Source organism: Hyperolius riggenbachi, chromosome 9, assembly GCF_040937935.1.
Source record: "Hyperolius riggenbachi isolate aHypRig1 chromosome 9, aHypRig1.pri, whole genome shotgun sequence".
NCBI lineage: Eukaryota > Metazoa > Chordata > Amphibia > Anura > Hyperoliidae > Hyperolius > Hyperolius riggenbachi.
In genome coordinates this window covers 285,901,254-285,925,149 of record NC_090654.1, presented here as the reverse complement: position 1 = coordinate 285,925,149, position 23,896 = coordinate 285,901,254, and the positions used below count along the sequence as shown (strand labels likewise).

The 23,896-nt window shown below is 43.4% G+C and overlaps 1 protein-coding gene across 1 annotated transcript; it reads right to left on the bottom strand.

Annotated features, from left to right (window-relative positions):
* Positions 1-5,661: 5,661 nt before the first annotated feature.
* LOC137533634 (alpha-1-antiproteinase-like) lies at positions 5,662-23,847 on the bottom strand. The gene is made up of 5 exons (XM_068254975.1): positions 23,753-23,847; positions 23,273-23,673; positions 19,653-19,923; positions 17,407-17,554; positions 5,662-5,847 (listed from the first exon to the last, which is right to left on the bottom strand). The coding sequence occupies exons 2-5, from the start codon at positions 23,655-23,657 to the stop codon at positions 5,662-5,664; spliced, it is 990 nt and encodes a 329-aa protein (XP_068111076.1). The 5' UTR covers positions 23,658-23,673; positions 23,753-23,847.
* Positions 23,848-23,896: the final 49 nt, after the last annotated feature.

Sequence of the window (23,896 nt, the reverse complement as noted above, 5' to 3'; positions counted from 1 at the left end):
ATCAGATTTGTTTAATTTCAATGGGAAAATGCAACGAATTGATGCCAAGGACCCCAAAGCTCATAAACTTGGTTATTGAGTGACTGTATGTCAAAGTTAGAAACAGTGGGCGGAGCCAAAAACAACTAACTTTTTACATGGGAAAATATAAACTGCAGCCAGTCTTACACTGTTAATGGCAGGGTTCTCAAACTTGACACAGTTGGCCACTGGGTGACTGGGATACATATTCAGAAATGTAGGTGGAGCCTACAACAGCCAATCAAAATTCACCTATTGATTTTCAAGGGGAATATTTACATTACTACTATTCTTACACTGTTAATGGCAGAGGCCTCAAACCTGATACAGTCAGTCATTGGGTGACTGGGGTTCAAATTCACTAAAGGGGCAGAGCCACAAATCAGATTGCTTTGCTGGATAAACTGCTTCCATTTACACAATTTTGATGCCAGGAACCCAAAAGCTCACAAACTTGGTCACTGAGTGACTGTGTGTCATTGTAAAAAAATTGGGTGGAGTCAAAAACAGATTTCCCTGGGAAAATGTAAACTGCAGCCGTTCTTCACTGTTAATCGTAGGGTTCTCAAACTTTGCACAGTTGGTTACTGGGTGACTGGGATTAATATTAATTGGGTCACTGGAGTCTTTGGGTCACTGGGGTTCAAATTCAGAAAAGGGGCAGAGCCACAAACAGCCAATGAGATTTGTTTCATTTCACTGGGAAAATACAAATTATTGATGCCAAGGACGCCTAAGCTCACAAACTTGGGCATTGAGTGTTTGTGTGTCAGGGTTAGCAAAAGTGGGCGCAGCCAATAGCAGCCAAATACATACCCGGGCAACGCCGGGTCATCAACTAGTCTGCTTATATAAGCCCAGACTTCTATTGAGTCCAACAACCATCACACTGCCAGCTGTAGCTGCCTCGGTTTAATGTTTTAACTAGTTAATGCCACATAGAGGGTTGTCTTTCACCATTAACTCAACAACCTTGCTCACTCATCATTAAAGTGAACCTAAAGAGAAAAAATTATATAGTCATCTAAGAAGAGGGAAGGGGTTGGATCCCATAGAGCCTCCCCAGTCCTGTCTCCAGTTCTTCATTCCAGCGGAGTCCCCCATAGAAGCTAATGTAAGAGTGAACAGAGGCGCCAGCAGGATAAAAGGTTCTAAAAGGCTTAAAATCCCTCAGGAGGTGGTGGTGGACTCGCCTTCCCAAAGCAGACAAGATATCGTCAGTTTTATGACAACAGGTTTATTAATATACTCCAAAACAAACAGTGCAACGCGTTTCACGGGTATGTTCCCGCTTCCTCAGGCAATAAACAGATAGGAGTACACAGTATAGTCTCAAGGTCATGAATAGCGTCTCTGTTAACACAGAGGCGTTATTCGTGACCTTGAGACTATACTGTGTACTCCTATCTGTTTATTGCCTGAGGAAGCGGGAACATACCCGTGAAATGCGTTGCACTGTTTGTCTTTATCCCCATAGAAGCTATTCAACCTACAGGCCAAATAGCTCTCCAGAACTCTTCCTGAAGGCATTGGAAGTACTCGTGTCCCTGAGGACTTCTGAAGATGAGCAGATCCGTACTGGGCTCACGTATTAGCAATAAGGATACATATTTCTGAAGGCTGTCAAGGAGTCCAGAAGGTGGGAGTTTAGAACAGGAGACAATGGGGGAACAAAGAGAAAGGAAGGCTCTATAGGATCCAGAGCCTTCCCTCTAGGTGAGTATCTAACCTGAGCTAATTTCCTCCCTCCAGCATATTAGTATTGCAGAAGAGCTTGAACAGGATGGACCCAAGGCCGGATCTATACTTTTGTGCCCGATATACATGCCAGTCAGAGTAAGCAATGTGGCTGGAGTTGACTTGAGCCTGGGATGTGCCAGTCCTTTATGCAGTCATTAGATCCTCCAAGTGCACACCACAGCTTCAGCTGATCTGGAGTCATGTCAGTTGCAGCCAATCAGGCAGGGGCACTGCAACCAAACCAGCCAATCACGGTTCACGGATGCCTGTTGTTCTAGTTGGAGCTGATGGTCTCTCTGCGTACAGTAGCAGCAAGTGCAGTGATTGGACCAATGATGGATGGGATGGTAGGGACACCCTGAAGCATGGAAACTGCACAAATATCCCCATTTATATTATTTTTTACCACAGTTCAGGCTTCTAATAAAGCAAGCAACAGAAAAGTCCCCCAAATATAGGCAACCAGATTAGCCCTATGTATAGGAAGCCAGATTAGTACCTCCAAATATAGGTAGCCCCACACTCCATATGCAGAGTAGTGAGAGGAACTCTAGAGTAGCAAGGGAAGTGCTGAAAGGAAGAGACACACCTCTCTGGTATTTCTCCATTGCTGCTCTGCCCCTCCCGTCTGTACACCATAGTAATTACTATGGGAGTATGTACTGGAGAGATAGAGCAGCAAGAGACATACTACATATGAGTGTCTCTTCCCTTTCAGCGCTTCCCTTGCTACTGTGCAGTTCAGGAGCCCGCCATGGGTCTCTATGAAGCAGACAGCACAGAAGAACCCCTGATAACTAACTGAGACCACCAGACACCCCTTGGCTGTGGGCCCCATAGCAGCAGCTATGGCTGCTATGGTGATCAGTATGCCAGTGGCCTCAGTCACAATTATTGGGATGTTTGTACATGGGCTGAGCAATGGTACTGTAATGAAGAAGGAGAAGATAACTCAAGCTTCTTTTCTGAAAGGGAACCTTAACTGAGAGGGATATGGATGTTTCCTTTTAAACTATACCAGTTCCCTGGCAGTCCTGCTGATCTCTTTGGCTGCAGTAGTGGCTGAATCACACACCTGAAACAAGCATGCAGCTAATCCAGTCTGACTTCAGTCAGAGCACCTGATCTGCATGCTTGTTCAGGGGCTGTGGCTAAAAGTATTAGAGACACAGGATCAGCAGGAGAGTCAGGCAACTGGTATTATTTTAAAAGGAAAAATCCATATCCTTCTCAGTTTAGGTTCCCTTTAAGTAACATGAGGAAATTTGGATCCCAGTAAATTTTGATTGTTGTCCCTCATTTCCTGTCCCTGAGACCACTGATCTTCATATTAAAACCACAAAGCTCAAAAGAGGACCCAGGGAAAGGATCTGAGGGGACATTACTGCAATGGGGACACCGAAAGCAATAATATACTGCAAATAGTTTGGCCGCTTTCCACATTTTCCAAAATTAAATAACATTTGTTTCTGGGATTTAAATTTAGTGGTATTGCCAGTTAAAAATGAAATAGATACAACTGGTCGTCTTTGTATTTTAATCATATTCGTTGGCCTGGTTAGATGAGAAACATCCCAAGTTTACAGAGGAACTGTAACTAAGGATTGAACTTCATCCCAATCAGTAGCTGATACCCTCTTTCCCATGAGAAATCTATTCCTTTTCTCAAATGGATCATCAGGGGGCGCTGTATGGCTGATATTGTGATGAAACCCCTCCCACAGTGTGATGTCAGGACCATGGTTCTGTCAGTTTACTTTCTGTAAACCTTGTTGCACTGTGGGAGATTTCCAACTGCCAAGCAAGCAGTATCGCCCCCCTGTACATAGAACTCTCAGTAACGAACATTCCGTACAGATCACCTGGCAGAACTAAAGATGTCACCACCAGTGATAAATGTCAGAATGTAAATCAGAGAGAGGAAAGATTTTACAATGGACAAACGCTGACTAAATAAACTATAGATGAATATTGTAAAAAATAAGCAATTTTATTCATTATCTTATTTTCATTGCAGTTCCTGTTTAACCACTTCACCACTGAGGGGTTTTACCCCTTGAGCACCAGAGCAATTTTCACCTTTCAGCGCTCCTTCCATTCATTTGCCAATAACTTTATCAGTACTTATCGCAATGAAATGAACTGTATCTTGTTTTTTTCGCCACCAATTAGGCTTTCTTAAGTTGGGACATTATGCCAAGAATTATTTTATTCTAATTGTTTTTTAATGGGAAAATAGGAAAAAATGTGGGAAAAAATGTATTATTTTTCAGTTTTCGGCCTTTATAGTTTTTAAATAATGCATGCTACTGTAATTAAAACCCATGAAATGTATTTGCCCATTATTCCCAATTATAAAACCGTTGAAATTATGTCCCTATCACAATGTTTGGCGCCAATATTTTATTTGGAAATAAAGGTGCATTTCTTTCAGTTTTGCATCCATCCCTAATTACAAGCCCGTAGTTTATAAAGTAACAGTGTTATACCCTCTTGACATAAATATTTAAAAAGTTCAGTCCCTAAGGTAACTATTTATGTATTTTTTTTTAATTGCAATTTTTTTTTAATTACAAATAAAAAAAATTGGGGAGTGTGGGAGGTAAGGAGTTAATTTTTTGTGTAAAACTAATTTATTTGTATGTGAAAAATGCTTTAGGGTGTAGTTTTCCTATTTGGCCACAAGATGGCAACTGTAACTTTTTGTTTAATTCGACCTGCAAGGACGCTTGCAGGAAGTACTAGGAGGCTCGGAAAGTTTTTTTTTTTTTCACAATGATCGCGCTGCTTATCGGAGAAGCAGATGATCATTGCGGGGCTTAGATCAACGAACGGGAATGGATTTTCCCGTTCATTGATCTCCGGGCCAGCGGCGTGTTTACGAGCGGGAGTGCATGCTAGAGCGAGCGGGAGCGTGGAAAGTACGGATTTCTCCGTCCCTGGTGGTGAAAGGATGGAAAAAGGGACGGAGAAATTCGTACGCGTGGGGGTAAAGTGGTTAAACAGGAACTGTAGGGAAAATTACTTTATGAGGAAAAAAAATATTTACAACATCATTTTATAAATTATTTAGTCAGTGTTTGCCCATTGTAAAAATATTTTCTCTCCCTGATTTACAATCTTAAATTTATCACAGGTGGCGACAACCTGATCCCCAGAATGCTGGGGGGGGGGGGGGAGATTCTGCATAGCTAATCAGCCCAGGTTAAACATCACTGGGAGGACGGGGCTGAATACCAACATACAGCAATATATAGATATAGAAAGTGTTTCTGATGTGGAAACCAGGAAGATTAACATGAAAGTGGGTATGCTGAATAATTTACTGTATTTTACTACATGTCACTACATATGGTGGTGACATACAATAGCACAACTTCTTTTTTTTAGTGCGTGCGTGTGAGTGTGTGTGTGTGTGTGTGTGTTTTTAGGAAGTTAATTAAACCAAAACATTCCATGCACCTGTCCATTTGGTGTGACCACCATTGTGGTGTGCATTGAAAAGGGGCCACCACAGTATAAGATAAATATGCTGCAATAAGGGTGAGAATCAGGCCAAAGTCATTTGCGCATTGAAAATGCTATTTTCGATTTTGAAAATTTTTTTGCAAAAAATGCGAAAATCTATATTTTACTGCAAAAAGCGTGAAATTGTAGAAAAACAATACTTTTACCGAAAAATAGTGAAAGTTTGTGAAAAGTGTGAAAATCGTGAAAAATAACCAAGCTTATTTTTGATGGCATTTTTGCTCGAAAATCGAATTTAACATTATTTTCGCAAAAATGAATGCACAAAGAATATTGGCATGTTTGCACATCACTGGTGAGTATACAGTATGGAAATTAAACATCATCTTTTACATTTTTTTTATTGATTTGAAGGCCACTGTTTGTCTAATTTTACGGTTTTATCAATATTCCAACAAAGAGATCAACATCATCTTGGTTATCTTTAATGTAAAACATGAAAGGTCTGTCTGCTACTACAGCCTGGGGGGGCAGACTTGTGGGCGTGTTCTCACCAGCGGAAGAGGCAGCCGCCTCGGTCCCGCCCTCGTCCATTCTCACCAGTGCTTTATGGACAGCCTGCAGATCCAAAAATAATATACAGAGAAAATGTCAACTTCCTTATGTGCAGATTGTGTTCCACCGAAACAAAAGCGCTACTTGTGCTAAAAAGTCAAACGGCATTCCAATCATTAGAGCTCCGTACAGTTCTGTATTTCTTCATTAACTGGTAACTATTTCTAATACCCCCTAACAGGGGGCGCAAGTGTCAAACACAAGGCCCCCGGGCCGAATGCCATTTTTTGTGGCCCTTGTGCGCTTCAAATATACATCATTGTAAGCATACAAGAATGACAATACACTGCCGTCCCATGCAGAAGATGACAGTGTTTCTAGTTGTAAAACTGTCAGTTTGAGCATGGTTGCAGTAACAACCCACAGGACCCCTGCAAAACTAGCATGGGCCTCCCTCCTTGGATCCAACGTCCCCTGTGTGGCTGATAAAACACACACTAAGGCCCAGTGCACACCAAAAAGAGCTAGCTTAATCACAAATGCTTAGCGCCTTTTTGAGTGATTTTTCTAGGAGATTCTAGGCATGTGTCTAGTGATTTTCTAATCATGCCTAGCGATTTTTTGAGCGTTTTTGGTGTAGCATTTTTTTACATTTTGTTACAGAAGAGCTGGAGCTGAACAGTTTCTATAACCGGTTCAGCGCCACAGTGCCGAAAATCCCATGCATCCGAGCAACGTTCACCTCCCATTAATTCGCCTATAACTTTATTGCTACTTATCACAATTAATTGATCTATATCTTGTTTTTTCCGCCACCAATTAGGCTTTCTTTGGGGGGTACATTTTGCTAAGAGCCACTTTACTGTAAATGCATTTTAACAGGAAGAATAAGAAAAAAACTGAAAAAATTCATTATTTCTCAGTTTTTGCCCATTATAGTTTGAAATTAATATATGCTACCGTAATTAAAATGCATGTATTTTATTTGCCCATCTGTCCCGGTTATTACACCATTTAAACAAGGCCCCTATCACAATTTATGGTGCCGATATTTCATTTAGAAATAAAGGTGCATTTTTTCAATTTGCGTCCATCACTAAGCTTATAATTTTAAATAATATAATAACATATTCTCTTGACATGCATATTTAAAAAGTTCAGACCCTTGGGTAACTATTTATGTTGTTTTTGTTTTTTTTTAATTGTATTTTTTTTAAAATAAAAAAAGTGTATGTGGGTAATTTTTGGTGTGGGAGGGAAACTGCTAATTTTAAATGTAAAATAATATTTTTTTTTAATTAAAAATGTATGTGGGTGCAGTTTACTATTTGGCCACAAGATGGCCACAGTGAAAAAAGTCCTGGATGCGAACGATCTCGCATCCAGGAACTAAAATGCTGTGGAGAAGTTTCCTGGGGACAGAAATACCGCGCTCTCTGGAGAGAAAGCGTCGGTATTTCTGCGGGGAAGTTAGATCGGTGAATGGGAATTATATTCCCATTCACTGATCGGGGGGCTAGCGGCGGGCAGCGGGAGCGTGCGCGGGAGCGCGCTCGATCGCGCGCATGAGCCGGCGGCAGCAGCAGTGCCTATCTGGACGAGGAAGCTCGTCCAGATAGGCCGAACTGGTTAACAAAAACACTTGGAAAATCACTTTGTTTTAGAGCTTTTCCGAGCGCTTTTCCACTTTCCTATACTTAACATTGAGGCTGAATCGCCTCAGAAATCAGCAGAAATGCTGCAGGACCCGCGTTTGTGTTTGGGAGAAAATCACATGGCTCTGGTGTGCTCCATCCCATTCAAATACATTAGCCAAGCGCTTTTAAAAGCGCTGGCATTTTTAAAAGTGGTCAGAAGCGCTCTTGGTTTGCACCAGCCCACACACGTTTCCCCCGCTACCTTCTCCCCACATAGCAGAGTAGCATAACAGTGTAATTATATTATCTGCACCAGTGCTGTGTCTTGTCTCTTCTGGTCTTCCCAGCACTGCACACTCTATACCTCCAGCTTCCAATCACATAACATGCGTTCGGAGCCAAAGATATGCATAGTATGTGGCTGTCAGGAAGAGGAGCCAACACAGCACTGGAGCAGGTGAATATTAAACTACTCCACTGCACCACTCCGTGGACGGGGAGAAGAGGGGAGGATTGGGGATGGAGCAGGACACCCCCTCCCCCCACATGGTCAACATAGTTACGCCACTTTGAGTCAACTTGGCCTTCTTAAAAGTCCACTTCCATGGATTTTCTTAATTTAAAGGGGGTTGTATCTAAAAATTAAAAATAGTGCCCCAAAATATGTAACCCCCTTTTTTTAAATAGGTCCCTATACGTCCTTCATTTTTTTTTTTTTTACTTTTTACCTGGTCTAATCAAAATCACTTTATTCGCCAAGCACAACCGAGTTGTGCCCAGAATTGGGTTTGGCACATACAGATACGAATGCTCCGAGAAAGGATAGGAAGTAAAGATAACAGAATCAAGGGTTAGCAGGAGTACAAATAAAATTAAAGATCAGGAGAGCAATTACAGTTAAAGTTACAGGATACAGTTCCAGCACAGTGTCACATAAGGTCAATCAGTAAGACAGGAGTGCAGTTTAAAATTAAGTACAGACAAGTTTAAAATTAATTAAAAACAGTCCCGTTCCCGACACAGTGGTTTACTAGGTAGAGCCAGCGGCGGCAGTTATTAGATGGGGTTTAAAGTGGAATGGGTGGGCACCGAAGGTGGAATGGCCAGAAAGGTAATCAGGAGGCTGACAGCAGAGGGGAAAAAGGAGTTCTTGTGCCTCGTAGTTCTAGTGGCGATAGCTCAAAACCTGCGGCCTAAAGGGAGCCGACTGAAAAAGCATTGACCAGGGTGGGTGGGGTCGCCAGTAATCCTCAGGGCTCTGGAGCGCAGTCTGGAGTTGTGGAGGAGCTCGAGTGAGGGTAGAGACCTTCCAATGATCCTCTCTGCTGCCCTGATGACAACCTCCTGCCCTTATAAAGTTTCCTGGTGTCTAACTGCCCTCCTTCTTCTCCCTTCTTGTAACAAACATTTCTGGTGTTGTCTCTGCAGGCTGCTCTGACAGTGTTGAGTAGAGATGGGCCGAACGGTTTGACCACAAACCGATTCGCGAGAACTTCGGTGGTTCGCGTTCGCGGTGAACCGTGAACTATATGCGAGTTCGACCCATCCCCTGTACTACATCATTAGGGTCAACTTTGACCCTCTACATCACAGTCAGCAGACACATGGTAGGCTACACTCCCTCCTGGAGCCCCCACCCCCTTATAAACGGCAGGCAGCGTCAGGCATTTCACTCACTCATGTGGCTGCAGTAATTAGAGAAGGGAGAGAAACCTGCTGTAGACATAGGGAAAGCTTAGTTAGGCTCTTTTTAAGCTTGTTAGCTTGCACCTTGCTGATACTTATTGCTAAAAAGCACTCCTCAACAGCTCTTTTGAGAGTTAATGTTGTTCTTGTGATCTATTTTTTTTTTGTGTGTGTGTGTGTCCCACGGACACTTGTTGTATATACAGCCCTGTCAGTCGGTCGCAGCTGGCCTTTGGCCCCTTGGTAATTCCTACTGTGCCACTGCCAGGCCCAGCACATTCAGTGACTACCTGTGTGTGTGACACCTGCACATTTGTAATACCAATCCCTGCATATCTGTTCAGTGCACCTACCTACGTGACCGCACACAGTGTTATATTATATACCAGTCACTGCACCTGTTCACGGTACATGGGTGTGTGACAGCTGCACATTTGTAATTCCAATCACTGCATACCTACGTGTTCAGTGCACCTACCTACGTGAGCGCACATAGTGTTATATACCAGTCACTGCACCTGTTCACGGTACCTGTGTGTGTGACAGCTGCACATTTGTAATACCAATCACTGCATACCGGTTCACTGCACCTACCTACGTGAGCGCAAGCAGTGTTATATTATAGACCAGTCACTCGCTGCACCTGTTCACGGTACCTGTGTGTGTGACAGCTGCACATTGTACTGATACCAGTCACTGCATACCTGTTCACTGCACCTGTGTAACTGCACATTGTATTAGTCAAGTCAGTGCCCACCTTTCACTTCATCCTCCCCAATATGGGCAAAACAGGCAGAGGCAGGCCACCCGGCAGGACTCTGTTCGAGGTCGTGCTGATGTGATTTCGTGCGGCCCTGTACCAAAGTACAGTGTTCAGAAGGTGTGTGCCATCAACCCCCCAGGTTGTCAGGACGTAGTTGACTATTTAACACAGAACACCTCATCTTCCTCAGCTTCCGCATGGAAGCGTGACATATCTTCCTCCGTCCTGCTTTGATTCTGGCACCCCACTTAACACTCAGTCAGCCACCACCACCAAAGTGCCATCACCCCAGGGCTCAGTGGTGTGGAAAATTTTGTGTGTGTCTGCCTCAGATGAGAGCAATGCGATCTGTACTCTCTGCCACCAAAAATTTAGCTGTGAAAAGACCAAGACCCACGTAGGGACAACTTTCTTATGAAGGCACATGATGACAAAGCACAAACTGCAATGGGATGACCACCTGAGGAAAAGCAGCACACAAAAGCAAAGCCACACACCGCAGTGGAAGATACCAGGCCACAATTATTTCTCAAAAAAGGTGATACCCAAACTGTACCATGATGTTGAAAGGTAAGCGGTGTCATCTCTGGCACAAGGCGTGGGGTCAAGGATCCATCTGACCATGTGGTCTGCAAAGCACGGTCAGGCCTGCCCGAAGACTAAGTCGGTCCCCACACACAGCATCTCTGCCTGCATGCTGTGTGACTGCCTGCCCCAAGACTAAGTCGGTCCCCAAACAGCATTTCTGCCTGCAGGTCGCTTGACTGCCTTCTCCACCACCACCAACAGGGTCCAGGACTCCAGGTGGATTCCTGAATTTTTAAGGCCTCTTCCTCTTTGTTCAGACGCATCCCCTGTAGATGTGGGTCAGCGTGTTTCTGGCAATCTCCCTAGGAGGACACGCACAGCTCAGAGCTGCCTTTATAGGTTAAGGAGGTGTGTCTGAGGTGTGTCAGCTGATGCCTGCGGTCAGCTGACACTGGCTGCAGGGATGTTGCTGATTGGTCAGATTTTCCTGGGGGCTTGGTCTGTGATCTATTCCTGCTACATAAGCAGTGCTGCTCGGATACCCCTTTTCAAAATCCGGATCCGATTCGGATCCAGATACCCAGATATCCGATCCGGGTCGGATATCCGAGTTCAAATTTTTGTGATCCGAATCGGATATCCGACCTCAGTATCCGGGGTATCCGGGCGGATTCGGATATCTGGATAGAAAAAACGGAAGTGGCCTTTAAATTGCTTTTAAAACGTTTTATAGGGTAAATGAGGCATGTAGCATCATTTTTTTTAAGGGAAACACTAATTGATGATGTGGGGACTTAAAATCCCCCCCCCTCCAAAAAAATAAATAAAATGGCTGTCAATTAAAGAGAACCCGAGGTGGGTTTGAAGAATATTATCTGCATACAGAGGCTGAATCTGCCTATACAGCCCAGCCTCTGTTGCTATCCCAAACCCCCCTAAGGTCCCCCTGCACTATGCAATCCCTCATAAATCACAGCCATGCTGCTGACAAACAGCTTGTCAGAGCTGGCTGTGTTTATCTCTAAAGTGTCAGTCTGCTGCTCTCCCCGCCTCCTGCAGAACTCCAGTCCCCGCCTGCATCCCTTCCCTCCCTGCTGATTGGGGGGAAGGGACGGGGGCAGGGACCGGAGCTATGCAGGAGGCGGGGGAGCAGCTGAGACTGACACTACAGATGTAAACAGAGACTCACAGCACGGCTGTGATTTATGAGGGATTGCAGAGTGCAGGGGGACCTTAGTGGGGCTTGGGATAGCAACAGAGGCTGGGCGGTATAGGCAGATCCAGCCTCTGTATGCAGATAACATTCTTTAAACACACCTCGGGTTCTCTTTAACATCAGGACTAGGTTCTAGACAGCGGTCGTGCAGCCCACATTGGCCTCGATTCATAAAGCATTACCTCATGCGGTAATGCTGAAAACAGCAGACTTTCCCGACCACTTAGAAATGTGTCAATTCATAAAGGCTGTTACTGCATGAAAAGCTGACATTACTGACCAGGGATATAAATTACCAACTTGGCTGTAGTTACCTCCAACACATGTCAGTAAATTGTCAGCAAATGTCAATCCATAAAGCCTGCAACAAGCGGTAAGCCTGACGATAGTTACCGACATCTCTGGAGAGACGTTAAAGGGGTTCTTTCTCGAAAAAAGTAGGCAGTTAAAAAATGTGACAGATGACAGGTTTGGGGCCATTCCATCTTTTTAAGGGGGATTCTTTGTTTTCAACAGCATTTCCTGAACAGCAGTTTAAGTGCCAAAATAGCAAGATACCAGCCGGCCTCCCTAATCACTTGCACACTATTATGTCAGTTAGATTTTGCAACTGTTGTTCAGGAAATGCTGTTGAAAACAAAGAAAGCCCTGCGAATCCCCCTTAAAAAGATGGACTGGCCCAAAACCTGTCATCTGTCACATTTTTTAACTGCCTACTTTTTTCGCAAAAGAACTCCTTGAACAAGTTACCGACACCTCTGATGAATGCAAAGTGCAGAGAGTCGAAGTCTGTTTGAGTCATCAGTGGAGAGAGCCGTCTGTGTGAGTCATTTGAGCAGGCAGGGAAAGTCTGTGCGAGTCATCTGTCTGAGTCATCTGAGTGAGTCATTTGTGCAGGCAGGGAAAGTCTGTGCGAGTCATCTGTCTGAGTCATCTGTCTGAGTCATCTGAGTGAGTCATTTGTGCAGGCAGGGAAAGTCTGTGCGAGTCATCTTTCTGAGTCATTTGTGCCAGTCATTTGTGCAGGCAGGGAAAGTCTGTGCGAGTCATCTGTCTGAGTCATCTGAGTGAGTCATTTGTGCAGGCAGGGAAAGTCTGTGGAGTCATCTGTCTGAGTCATTTGTGGAGTCATTTGTGCAGGGCAAAAGAGAGAATCGCCACACTGCTCTACTCTACCGCTCAATGGGCTGCGGTAATTTACCGACTTTCAAAGGCAGCTGGGGAAATCTTTATGAATTAGCACACAGACCGGGAGAATACCAAGTGCAGTATTTTTCCGACAAGATTTTTTTTATCGCACTGCTTTTTATGAATCGAGGCCAATGTGTCCGAAGTCCAACCACACAACTGGGAGCAATTGTGTTTTGAGTTAAATATAGGTGGTATCAGCACAGCAGCAGTGGCCTGTGGCACCCTGGCGGTGGGAGCAGCAGAGGCAGCAGGAGCAGGGCAATGCAGCAGCAGCAGGTGTAACGTCTGCCAGGAGCATGCCGGATGTGACACATGGCACTTTGCACTTGGCACGTGGCACTTTGCACTTTGCACATGGCACTTTGCACTTGGCATTTTGCACTTTGCACGTGGCACTTTGCACGTGGCACTTTGCACATGGCACGTGGCACTTTGCACCTGGCACTTTGCACGTGGCACTTTGCACTTGGCACGTGGCACTTTGCACATGGCACTTTGCACGTGGCACTTTGCACTTGGCACTTTGCACTTGGCACTTTGCACGTGGCACTTTGCACTTTGCACTTTGCATTTTGCACGTGGCACTTTGCACTTTGCACATGGCACTTTGCACGTGGCACTTTGCACGGGGCACGGGGCATTTGGCACTTTGCACTTTGCACGTGGCACTTTGAACTTTGCACATGGCACTTTGCACTCTGCACATGGCACTTTGCATGTGGCACTTTGCACTTGGCACCTGGTACTTTTTACTTGGCACTTTGCACGTGCCACTTTGCACTCTGCACTTGGCACTTTGCACTTTGCATGTGGCACTTTCCACTTGGCACTTTGCACTTTGCCCTTGGCACTTTCCATTTTGCACGTGGCACTTTGCACTTTGCATGTGGCACTTTGCACGTGGCACTTTGCACTTTGCACGTGGCACTTTGCCCTTGGCACTCTGCACGTGGCACTTTGCACGTGGCACTTTGCACTTGGCACTTTGCACATGGCACTTTGCACTTGGCACTTTGCACTTTGCCCTTGGCACTTTGCACGTGGCACTTTGCACTTGGCGCTTTGCACTTGGCACTTGGCACTTTGCCCTTGGCCCTTTGCACGTGGCACTTTGCACTTGGCACTTTGCCCTTGGCACTTTGCACGTGGCACTTTGCACTTGGCACTTTAGCCTTGGCACTTTGCACTTGGCACTTTGCCCTTGGCACTTTGCACTTGGCACTTTGCACGTGGCACTTTGCATTTGGCACTTTGCACGTGGCACTTTGCACTTGGCACTTTGAATGTGCCACGTGACACGTGCCACCTGCCATGTGCAAAGTGCCAAGTGCAGAGTGCAAAGTGCCAATTGCAAAGTGCAAAGTGCCATGAGCGAAGTGCAAAGTGCCAAATGCAAAGTGCAATGTGCCAAGTGCCACGTGCCAAGGGCCACGTGCCAATTGCCATGTGCCGAGTGACAGTCAGACAGCAGAGGATAAGACACTAACTGTCACACTGGCACTGCTCAGCAGCACTGCAGTTCTGTAGTAAGCTAACACAGTAGTACTACTACTGTAACAACTACTAGCACTGACTGCAGTACTACAGTACTACTAACTACACAATAACACAGTAATCCTATTCCCTAACCTAACCTATACTGTAGCTAGCTAAGGCTAATAGCAGGCCACTGGGCCAGAAGGCAGCAGCTGGCCTGGTGGTCTGTGCACAGGCTCAGCACACACACAGACACATAGCAGCTGCCTGCAGCAGCCCTGCAGCACACAATCTGACTGTCACACAATTAAATCAAGCTAATGAACAATACAACAATAGCGTAGGAATAGAGAAGGGGTTAATCACTGAACAGCTTTAGGTTTATACAGCACTTGCTAGGCCAGCAGCACTGGAGCATGTCTCTCAGTGAGCACTGCAGTCACACATGACAAGATTTCTCATCATGGCACCCACAGGGGAGACTGGCCAGGGTTCCTTTCTGTGATTGGGTGCTAGGGCTTAGACTGGGAGCCCTCTGATTGGCTCAATGAGGTCAGGAGGGGCTGGCCAGGGTTCCCCTCTGTGATTGGTTGCTAGGGCTTTTGCTGGGAGCCCTCTGATTGGCTCATTGATGTCCTGGACATCATCTACCCACTTAGTTACAGTATCTCAAGATTCGGATATCTGCCGGATATCCGTAGATATCCGGATTGCCAGCCAACTATCCGCAGATAGCTATCCGGATTTGGGCCCAGGTATCTGGAATCCAAATATGGTTGGATAGCTGAAAAAAGGTCAGATACCCCTGTTACCCGGATATCCGGAATCTGGATGAGCAGCATTAAGCTCTGGGCATTCAGTTGCTCACTGTCCGTTATAGCTATCAGTTCGCTGCCTTACTACTGAGCCTAGTTTAGCTATTCTTCATATATACAGTATGTACTTTAGTTAGATTAGTCTTGTATATCGTATATTGTATATTCTCCTGATTGTTTTTCTGTGTATGACCTGGCTAGCCCCTCACTCTGACTCTGTCTCCTCCTTGTCTGTACCTCAGCCATCTGATCTTATGTGTATTACTTCAGCCTGTTAAACGACTTAGTCCTTGTCTCAGCCTTCTGTACTTCAGTCATCTGACCACCAGTGTATGAACTCAGCCTGTTATTGACCTAGCCTTGCCTCAGTCCTTTTGTACCGCATACTTCTGATTTCATGTGTATGACCACAGGTGACGATCTGACCACGATTTATCGTATACTCAGTGAATTCAATAATACCCAGCGTTACACTCCCTATACAGTTCCCTGGTGTCTAATGTCTCCTCTTTCTAATATACAGTTCCCTGGTAGATATCAGAAAACTGTATATGGGAGGGAGGTTGTCACTAGACACCCGGGAACTAAATAGGGACGCAGTTCCCTAGTGTCTAGTGCCCCCCTCCCCCCACAGTTTCCTGGTGTCTAATGCCCCCCTCCCTCCCCTTTAGAGTTTCCTGGTGCCTAGTGCCCCCCCCTCCCCATACAGTTAACTGGTGTCTAGTGGACCCCTTCTTCCACTATACACATACTGTAGACACCAGTGAATTGTATAGGGGAGGGAGGGGCCCACTAGACACCAGTTAACTGTATAGTTGTAACGATTGGTGTCAACACGCAGAGAGAATCTGATTATTGGTGATCTGCAGAATCACCAACAATGCAGATATACACCAGATTATGGATGATCTGGATGATCTGCAGAATCACTAATAATCCAGGTATGTCTAACCTCTGGACACCTGAGATATGAGTGTTTGGTGTAACAGTAGCACTTTGAGTGAAAACCACCAGAGGAGCTGGAGGTTAGAGGAAGAAAGGAATTCACCCCAGACTGTGGGTGAATCCCTATAGGCTCAAGGCTCCCTAGGAGAGGGGCCTAGGCTAGGTTGCAGGATGCCCTGCTGCTAAGATAAACAGACTTGCCCTAACTGGATGTGAGATCCTAGCTCTCTACACCCTGGAGAGGGGCTAAGGTAATACAAGTACTCAGTGCTAGTCTTGGGTGTGAGGTCCGTAGTCACAACACCCTGGAACTAGACTATAGCATAACATAGCATTGACACAGTATCCTAGGCTTGGGTGTGAGGTCCGTAGTCACAACACCCTGGAACTAGTCTATAGCATAACACAGCATTGACACAGTATCCTAGGCTTGGGTGTGAGGTCCGTAGTCACAACACCCTGGAACTAGTCTATAGCATAACATAGCATTGACACAGTATCCTAGACTTGGGTGTGAGGTCCGTAGTCACAACACCCTGGAACTAGTCTACAGCATAACATAGCATTGACACAGTATCCTAGGCTTGGGTGTGAGGTCCGTAGTCACAACACCCTGGAACTAGTCTATAGCATAACATACGAGAGTAATCTAGCTCAGTGTGAATTCCCAGGTCCTCCCGGTTCTAACACACTGTAGGATCTGACTGAGGTCTGTGTGCTAACACATTAAGCATTGCAACGGCAGACAACGTGAGACTGAGGGACGAGTGGTTATATAGTGCAGCGCTGATCAGCGCCGCCCAGTCCCTTCCAGCCAATCTGCATACATCCTAGGATCAGCTGACCAAGGGAGTCAGCTGATCCCTCTCTGCTTCCCATAAAGCTTCTGCCTCTCCGCGCGCGTGTATTCCTCAGCCTATGTGCACAGGAAGGCTGAACTAGATCAGACACATGTCGCCGCGCATAAACCGCCGGACTAGACGCGGAAGTAGCCGCCACGCCGTCAGAGCACGCGGCGGCTATTCCGCAATCCTTCACAATAGTGTAGGGAGCAGGTCATTAGACACCAGGGAACTGAATAGGGATACAGTTCCCTGGTGTCTTGTGGCCCCCTCCCTCCCCTATATAGTTCCCTGGTGTCTAGTGCTTTCTCCCTCCCCCATATGGCTTCCCAAGTTATATAGGGCTTTACCACCAATATATCATCCCTGGTGGTCTAGAGTGGACCAACAATGCAAAGAGGGGGCCAAATTTAAAGGGCCAGAGTTTGACATGTATGCTTTAGATAGAAGACGTTAATAACACATATAAGTGCACCAACACGTATGAAGAACCTTAGTACAATAAGCCTGTTGCAGATCTCACTTTGGACAGCTTCAGGTTTTTGAATCCTGTAATCCCAGAAAGGTCGGCTTTATCAGAAAAGACTAATTTAATTCCAAGTGCAGTCAGTTCTTTCTTGAGGTCAAAAGTTGAAGACATTTGAAGTTTAGGGATTGATAGAATGATTCTTCTGTGGAGGGAAATATAATAATAATTATAATAATAATAATATATAATAAATAATTATGATTAATAACAAGATAGATGCAAAAAAATTATATATATCATATTTTTTAGAAGAATCCCTCAATAGTAAACTCCAAGACTTTTTTCAGTGGTTTTCTATAAATGATCTATTACTCATAAGCCCATCCCGCTCTATATCAGGCCTATATCTCCCACTTTGGAATATATGCCTAGATTGGCCATTTATTTAAAGAGACACTGAAGCGAAAAAAAAAATATGATATAGTGAATTGGTTATGTACTATGAATAATTACTAGAAGATTAGCAGCAAAGAAAATATTCTCATACTTTTATTTTCAGGTATATAGTGTTTTTTCTAACATTGCATCATTCTATAATATGTGCAGATTACACAACACTCAGGATTCAAAATGAGTCTTTCAGAGCAGTCTGTGAACTAATGACCTCTCCTCTGGCAGAGAAAAAGTAAATAGTCCAGGAACAGTTGAGATAATAAAAGTCAGATAACAGCCCTCTCCACGACTAACTTAGTCGGAGAGCTTAATGGCTTGTTTGCATAGAGATAACAACTGGAGTTTCTCAACTCTTCCTATACTGGAAACAATTAGACTGATGTATCTGATCTTAATGTTTTATTTCTTAGCTGTGCTACACATACAAATCATAATATCATCATTTTTTTTTTTGCTTTAGTGTCTCTTTAATATTGATCATATATGGTGCTTATCCATTTTTTATGTTCAGTAAACTCCAAGAGACGTGGCCAAGTAGTTTACTATATCAGAAGTGTAATATCTCAGGATTGATACATTGTATATTCCTACATGCACATGGTCGGGACCTGTGGACTGAGTCTATTATAGCCAGAAGTTTACTATATCAGAGTTATCTATTACCAGATTATGCTGTATCAGTACATACCTTAGCATAACAATGGCCTGTGCACTCAAAGCTCCCTTACTATGGAGGTAGCAACTTATATGACTGGCTTGCCAAGCTGGTATTTAGAAATTATTAACCACAAAAAATACCACTGGATTGGTGGGTATAATCTTGGGTTATTCCATTGGATATAAACTCAGCAGAATGAATAAAAAGATTGGATATAGAATAAATATGCTGATGTTTTAAAAAGTATACTAGTTTTTACTTTAAACCTTGGATGGATTTCTTGTGGCATGCAGGATCTCAGAACTAGCCTCTCCTTTCACTCCATGACTGGAAGAAAAGTAAGACTTCCTCATGTTTTCTTGACCACAATGTGACTGAATAGTGTCCTAGTTAAGGCTGCTTTCACAGTGGGACGTTAAAGTCCCACGTTACAGCAGCCAGTAACGCAGCCCAACTTACAACAATGAAAAATCAATGTGCTGTTCATAAGGCACACGTTGCATAGGAGTATAACGCTGCATGTTAAATGAAAGTCCAGCATGCAGTGCGTTATACTCGTATTTAGCTGCGTTAGAATGTTTGCACATGCTCAGTAATGTTTGTTTGTTTTTTACATTTGACGCATGCACCGTTTTCGTTCGATCACTATGCGTCAGAAAGTACGCATCAAGAGACACATAACGCAGTTCAATATAACGTCCAACTTCAATAGTAACATGCGTTGCGTAAGGGGAACGTTATGCGACCTTAACGTTGCATCAAACGCAACGTCTTAGTGTGAAAGAGCCCTAAGGGTTCTGCCTGAGTTAACGCAAAATATGATGCAAGATTATGAATTAATATCAAATTAATTACAAGTTTGCCAAAAATTCCGAATTACGATTGTGCACTGCAATTGCAAATTAGGATGCACTCTTGGCTCTTCCTTTTCAGTAAGGAGTCTTTGTCCAAGTCTCCCTAAGTCTACAGTGTGCACTTGACACACTTGTGGTCTTAAAAGTAACAACATTGTGTGGTCTACTGAGAGTGCTTTTGTGACTGCAGCTCTCAAGTGCTTTGCATCCAACAGGATGTTAGAATTATTAACATAGAACTAGACAGGTAAAACACTTGGGGGTCAGACTACTCAAGCAAAGATGGGAAGGTCTTTCATCTCATATCATGCTTGGAGATCAGAGAAAGGTCTTACATTGGTTTCATCTCTTCAAACCACTGCCGTATAGAGTCATTCTTGAGAGCTTCCAACACATCTTGCAATCTTCCAGGATTTGGTATGATGAAGAAGGCTGAGAAATGTCCTACATATGGAACCGCAACCAATGTACATCCCACCTCCCTTATGTTGGCCATACGATAGATACCATCTCTGGTCATCATTGGCACTCTGACAACCGTTTTATTGTCCACATGAAAGTCAGCATTATGTGTACGCCTCTTGTCAAAGGCATCCTTCCATTTACCTGAAATGAATATTAAAATATCTGTCAGCTATTAGCATTCCTTTTAATAGAGATGATCGAAAAAGCTTAAAGTGGTCTGAAAGTCAGCATTTCTACTTTGCTCTAAAAGATTCCTCACAGCTTGAAAGCTACTATCCCAGATTTTGTTTTTAGCAGAACATCACTGAAATGGTTAAACAAAAGCACTTTGTCCTGCTATTCAGCTTCAAAGCCGCATCTGAGCTGTAGATAACAGTATCTTTGTTTATATTTCAATGTTGTTACAATGTGTGTAAACACAGTCTAACAAGTGAAGGAACTCTCTGTGCTTCAGACAGACAGACACACACACACACACACACACACTGTACACACACTGTACACACACTGTACACACACACACACACACACACACACACACACACACACAGTTCAGAAAAGCTCATTAGAAGATGTTAATATATAATAAAAAGCAGTTTGAATAAAATGCTATGCCAGCTTTCAGGTACGATAAACTACACTTTGATAACTTGTAATTTGTAAACAGACAATATTACTTGTGCACAAAAGCAAATATGATAACTGTATATGAGTAATAAAAAGTAGGAAAACACATTTTTATTGAATGTTATGTTGGAGTTTCAAACCACTTTAATTCCGAATTCGGTAAATACCAAATTTCACATTCTGATATTCAGAAGGCATTTTCCATTTAAGTCAGTGGTGCCGATTTCCCCGTTTAACAACAAACATTCTCCTGTCACCATATTTGCCATTTATGTTAAGAAGATTAGAAGAAACATGGCAAAAAAAAAAGTGTTGCGGAAAGACTGTGTAGTTTTTGAGAAAATCTATTCTTAAGTTTCATAGGAAAATGTTTTTTAAACTCTGTAAGATTACAGTTTGTCGCAGTGCACTGTACTATATACTGAGTTCTGAGTTTTGTATATACATTGTATACATTTTAAGAAAACAGACAGTGTTGTGTCCCCCCTCCTAAGCCTCCTTAAAGTGACACTGTAGCAAACAAAAATGTATGATCTAATGAATTGTATGTGTAGTACAGATAATGAGTAGAGTAATGAGTACAGCGCTGGGGTCTAGTGCAGCGCTGTACAGTGGAAAGTCATGTCACTTAAAGAGGAACTCCAGTGAAAATAATGTAAGAAAAAAGTGCTTCATTTTTACAATAATTATGTATAAATGATTTAGTCAGTGTTTGCCCATTGTAAAATCTTTTAAATCCCTGATTTACATTCTGACATTTATTACATGGTGACATTTTTACTGTTGGCAGGTGATGTAGCTGCTGCATGTTTTTTTGGCAGTTGGAAAAAGCTGGAAACAGCTATTTCCCACAATGCAGCAAGGTTCCAAAACAGGAAACTGCCAGGAGTACGTACTGAAGAGTTTCCTGTGGGAGGGGTTTCACCACAATATCAGTCATACAGCGCCCCCTGATGGTCTGTTTGTGAAAAGGAATAGATTTCTCATGTAAAAGGGGGTATCAGCTACTGATTGGGATAAAGTTCAATTCTTGGTCGGAGTTTCTCTTTAACTGTCCCCTGGAGTGGCTCATAATATAATCCCATACACAGGCTTATCCCTATGCATGCATCATGTAGTGTATGGATCGCAGTCAGGACCAATTTAGGGGGAGGGAGGGAAATAAAATAGCATTTTTTATTTAAAAAAAAATCTTTTTAAATTAATTTTTTTTAAATCGCAGCAACAATAAAATACAACCAAAAAATACTCTATTAGTGGCAAGGAAAGGGGGTAAAATTCATTTAGGGGCTAAGTTGTATGGCGGAGCAATCAATCGTTAAAGTGGTGAAGTGCTGAATTGTAAAAAATGGCCTGGTCACTGGGGGGTGTAAACCTCTGGTCCTCAAGAGGTTAAAGAGCACTGAAAGGAGGTACCACAGGTGCGGGAAGCGCTATTTGCCAGGGGGTCCTAAGAGGTTCAGGACCCACAAATGTGAGTGTATTAATATTACTTTTAATTGGATTTATTAAAGAATTATCTTCATTAATTCTATCACTAAAAAAAATCCCCTGCTCCTTTCTTTCCCATACATGTACATAACATCACTATTGGAATACTGCAAGAGCAATATTAAGGGGAGACCCCGAGAGAAGTAGAATATCCTTGTATCATATTGGCGAGAATCACCAGCTCGTCGGATTAATGATTATGGGTTAAGAGAAGGGCCTGGAGGGTTAAGGTTAGGCACCACCGTGGGGGGAGGGGGGGGGGGTTAAGGTTAAGAACCATGGGGATGTTTAAGGTTAGATACAACCATGGGACGGTTAAAGGGGCACAACAGCAAAATTTAGGCTACTGGGATAACCCTAGTGGTATGTTTCTAATAGTAAGAGTAATTAGGTAGTGAATCTAGTTCCAAAAGTCGGCTTGATAGGATAATTTATTGCATCCTATCCTGGCATCATAGAGAGCAACCTCCTCCTCTGTTCAACTGTAAACTATGTCTCTACTCTCCATGTGTGTGATAAAAGCCTATTCTGAAAGCAGGCTTGTCATCAGCAAATAGTATGGATATCTTAGGTAAATAAACACAAAGCTTCTAGTTTATTTACCTATATCTGTGCTTACTGTTGAAGGAGCAACCATTACAGAACAAGCTTTTATCTCACGCACGGTCGGAGAGGAGATAATAAGCTGTTATAGCTGAGGTGCACAGAGAAGGACGTCTCTTCTCTCTATGTGAAGGTCAGGATCTGTAAGAGGTGCTATAAATGATCCTATTCAGCCAACATTTGTATCCAAATACACTAACTTATGTGTGTTCCTATTACCATTTGAAACATGCTACTAGGGTTATCCCAGTAGCCTAAATTTAGCTGTAGTTAAGGTTAAGCACCACGGGGGGTTAGGGTTTGGCATCAGTAGAGGGAAGGTTTTTGTGAGAGTAGGGTTAGGCTAGGTCATAGTATAATATCAGTTAAGATTACAGATATATTACTATCGGAATGAACTAGTAGAATATCGGTAATTCAACCAATATTCCAATACTGGCTTTATCCGGCACCCCTTTTTACTGGGCACTTTTTTACATGTGGGCCTAAAAAGTAGTTAAATAAAGTAATATCAGATATATTCTGTGTATTTCCTTGCTTGCAGGGGGCCTAAAAGTTATTTTATTAATAAGTAGTGAAAACATCTCTTGTGAGAAAACGCTGAATAAAAAGTAATTGAATAGGGGCTCCTGACAGCAAGAGTTTTCATCAGCAGCTGAAGAAATTACTTTGTAAAAACTGTGCTATTAATTGGTTCCCTTATAAAGACTTTTTCAGACAGAGTTGAATAAGCTCACCTTATCTTTTGTTCCAGACACTCATAACTTACCCTTGAAGTAGAAGGTGTTGAGGGCAACTGCATCAGTTTGTGGGTCCACACTGTCCAACAAGTGTTTAACCATTCCCTTGGTTTTCTTCTCCACGTAGCTGTTGATCTGGTTCTTGGCTTCTGCTGGTTTGTGAAAATCTGTAAGAATAGCTTCTGCCTGATAATCCTTCAGTGCCTTTAAAAACGTCTCCAGAAACGTTGTGTTCTTTTCTGCAAACAGTGCGTTGACAATGCTCAGCACGTGGTCGGCATTAGCTTGGGTAAGCATTTGAAGAAGAAGCTTGTGGCCTCTGCGAACATTGCTTTCTGCATTAGAAGATGTATTGAAGCAAAGCCCTTCAAGGATCTCCCTCTGTGTCTGACACTTGGCACCAGCAGAGATCATGCTAAATAAGGAAACACTTAATGGAGAACAGAATATGTTTTGGTTTGGATATTCATTAGTTAGGTGAGTTAAAAATGTATATGCAAATTTCTTACTGCCTTCTGAAATCATCTGGAGAAGGTGGTGATCACTCTCATGTTTCTCGTTTCCGTAGCTGTTTGAGGCACCAAAGGCCACCTTACAAAGCAGAGATTGCGTCAACCACACAAACAAAAGGACCCTCATGATTCTGGAATAAA

What these genes read in the sequence shown, in the direction of transcription:
- LOC137533634 (XM_068254975.1), bottom strand. Translation starts at nt 23,657, where the DNA reads ATGATCTCTGCTGGTGCCAAGTGTCAGACACAGAGGGAGATCCTTGAA. An exon ending in CAACACCTTCTACTTCAAGG is followed by an intron (nt 19,924 to 23,272) that starts GTAAGTTATGAG and finishes TATTCATTTCAG; the next exon opens with GTAAATGGAAGGATGCCTTT. An exon ending in AAAACCTGAAGCTGTCCAAA is followed by an intron (nt 5,848 to 17,406) that starts GTGAGATCTGCA and finishes TTGGATCTGCAG; the next exon opens with GCTGTCCATAAAGCACTGGT.